General features: G+C 41.7%; 1 protein-coding gene across 1 annotated transcript in view; it reads right to left on the bottom strand.

The window, feature by feature from the left end:
• The window catches only part of Ints8 (integrator complex subunit 8), a 51,982-nt gene that overhangs the window by 39,584 nt on the left and 9,370 nt on the right, over nt 1–3,028 (bottom strand). The window contains exons 7-8 of the mRNA XM_005381819.2: nt 1,486–1,593; nt 622–774 (exon numbers count right to left, since the gene is read on the bottom strand). Of these exons, the coding sequence (XP_005381876.1) occupies nt 622–774; nt 1,486–1,593 (261 nt within the window). The remainder of the gene's footprint in view (nt 1–621; nt 775–1,485; nt 1,594–3,028) is intronic.

Genomic DNA, 3,028 nt, shown 5'->3' with positions numbered 1-3,028 from the left:
TGAGCTCAAGGCCAGCCTGACAGCAAGACCCTGTCTCAGAAAGACAATCAATCAATCAATCAATCAATCAATAAAATAAAGCTATGCTGTAAGGTCCTACTTTCAAAATAGACACAAGACTTTATGCTCCATAAAACTAAAGCCATCCAACTAGTTTTAAAAGTTAAAAATCATGCCTACAGAATTCCTTACAGAACCAAGTTAAGATGAGCAAATTCTTTTCCTTCAGAAAAAGATAGTATCAGGGGCTGAAGGGAAGGTAAGGGAACAGGGAAGAAAAACAAGTTATCCTGTACAGAGAATCTGTACAGGTACAGATTCTCTACGATGAATGTGATCAGTATGCGTATATAAAATGTACCAATAAAATCTCATTAAAAAAGGAAAAGGTAGCATCAACAATCACAGGCATCTGTACAATAACTAATTTTTCACTTTATTATCAGAAGACTCTTCTGAAATGGGACAATTATTATCATAATTTTTAAAACCAGCCTGTCATTCTGAGTCACTCGCCACAAATCATACAACTGGCCAATGGGGGTATGGGATTTGACCTCAGTTTTGTCTGGGCTCCACAATTTTTCAACTACATTACTGCGTCCCCATCAGACATCTTACCTGATAGCTGCCAGATCTCAAACAAATGTGGACTTGACTGTATGGAGTCAGCTGCTGAGAGGTGCTATCAGAAGGTACAAGAACATCACACGCTTGACAATAGCCAGCTAGCCGCTTCTCATCTATGGTACAATGAAGAGACAATGAACCTATCTGTAAAGTAAGAGTTACACAGCGTTACTCATTAACGTAACATTCATAATAGTCCCTCAGTGTTTTTTAGCAGTTCCAAAAAATGGTAATGAAAACGTCACAACTGGAGGAATCATAAAAAATAAAATCATTTTAGACACTGGGTCTGGAAGCTATTGTTCACAGGCCAAACGCAGCCAGTGGTCTGTTTCTCCTTCAGTGAAAAACAGTAACAAAAGGAGTATCCAACAGAAACTGCATGTGCCACACAAGCCTAAAATGTTTACTATCTGGCCCTTTATAAAAATAATTTGCCAATCCCTGGTTTAAAGCTTATAAGCTGCCGGGAATGGTGGCACACACTGTAATCCCAGCACTAGGGATGAGTCGCTATGAGTGTAAGGCCAGCCTGGGCCAGCTTACGTAGCAAGACCCTGTCTCAAAAAAAAAAGGAAGAAGGATTTCCAGGTGGTAGTATATACTTTTTAAAACTAGTCCCCTGAACTACCTACTTTTACTTTAATGCAAAGTTCTGGGTTGGAATGTGTTCCATTTGGTTTGGACTTTGGGGTCTGGGCGTTGAACTCAGGGCCTTGTACCTTCCAAGCATGTGTCCTGTGAGTAACAGCTCTAGTCCAAAACACGTTCTTTATCTTAAGAAAAATTAAAGCCAAAAAATGTATAAATGCTTTAAGGGACTAGACATTATGTGCCTATTACAATTATATTTACCTCTGCCATTAGTTCTTTGGTTCTAAAAAACTTCTCTCTAGCGTTTTCATAGGCGGCTGCGTTTGTGGAGCCTTGCTGAAAATATGCTGCACCCAAATCATAACACACCTGAAACGATAAAAAGTGCCAATTTTCTTAATACTTTTCATGTACGTAAGGGCTCACAGAGCTCAAAATTATTTTTATTCTTGGATCTAGAACGAAGGAATGCTAAAGGAGTATTAACACACACACACACACACACACACACACACAATACCCACACACAGGTGCTCATTAATACACACACCCACACTTTCTCAAGTACACAGAGTGAACGTGTAATTCACTTTCCCAGGTGAAGACGGTGCTCTGCTTTACGTGTGGCCCTTCCCCGAAGTCTCACGCACTCCCAGGTGGAGCCGTGGGAGGGAGCCCACCGCGGGTATGATACTGGGTCCTGGGTGTGTCACTGGACTAGTGCACTGACTTGTTCAGCACGGTTCTCAGCGTGGACGATGGACTTACTCAAGTGGGAAGACCCACCCGGGTATGGATGGTATCAGCTAATAGGCTTGTAGCCTGGATGGAATAAAAACAAAAAAGGCAGGCTCGCTGCTTCCTGCCTACCCTGCAACGGACTGTTTGTCCTCTGCCATGGCCCTCTGCAGGCCACCCTACCGTAGGTGGCAGCCAAGTATAGACTGAAACCTCTACAAACTATGAGCTCAAATAAATCTTTCCTCCTTTAACTGGCAAGTGTCTGGTATTTTGTCCCAGCAATGAGAAAGTAACTAAAATGAACTACAAAATATCACAAAGTTATTTTCAAGTTTTACTGTAGTAACTGACTACCATTAAAACCAGTTTACTTCTATACTGAAGAGATAGCCAACAAAGCCTGGTATGGCAGTCACACCTGTCAGACCACCTACTCAGGAGGCTGAGGCAGGAGGATCTCACATTTAAGGCCAGTCTGGACAACTCAGCAATACCCTGTGCCTAAAAAAATTTTAAAAGGGCTGAGGTACAATGTTCACTATACGGTATTTGGTTGGCACGTGTGACACACTGGTTTAAATCCCCTTGGGGGGCAGAGGTATCAACAAATTGAAAAACGAAAATGTGATAATGAAGCCACCTGCCCTAAAGAACAGTAGCACTTGGTTTATGGGGAAAAAAAAGTTATTTTTCTTTTGAGTCTTAGGTAAATTTTAATAATGTGAACCACAAGAACATGCTACCATGCCAAGAAATGAGTAATTCCCCATTCAACAAATCTGGAACTTGGACCACGGATACAGCTCAGTGGCACAGCACCTGCTTGGCAAGCGTGAGGTCCTGAGTTTGATTCCCAGTACCCAAAAAAAAAAAGAAATCTGGAATTATAACTCAGCTATGGAGGTTTATGTGAGTTTTTGTTTTGCAGGTTATACTGGCCACCACACTGTGAAAATTAAATGTGTTACCAACAGCTTTAAGATATATTTTTGGGCTGGGTGTGGTGGCACATGACTGTAACCCCAGCATTCAGGAGGCTGAGCCAGCAAGATCATCCTGAGTT

This window comes from Chinchilla lanigera, unplaced genomic scaffold (genome assembly GCF_000276665.1).
Source record: "Chinchilla lanigera isolate Chin_1 unplaced genomic scaffold, ChiLan1.0 scaffold00016, whole genome shotgun sequence".
Taxonomy (NCBI): Eukaryota; Metazoa; Chordata; class Mammalia; order Rodentia; family Chinchillidae; genus Chinchilla; species Chinchilla lanigera.
Note: the sequence above shows the minus strand (reverse complement) of the source record. Positions and strands in the feature narration are given on the sequence as shown.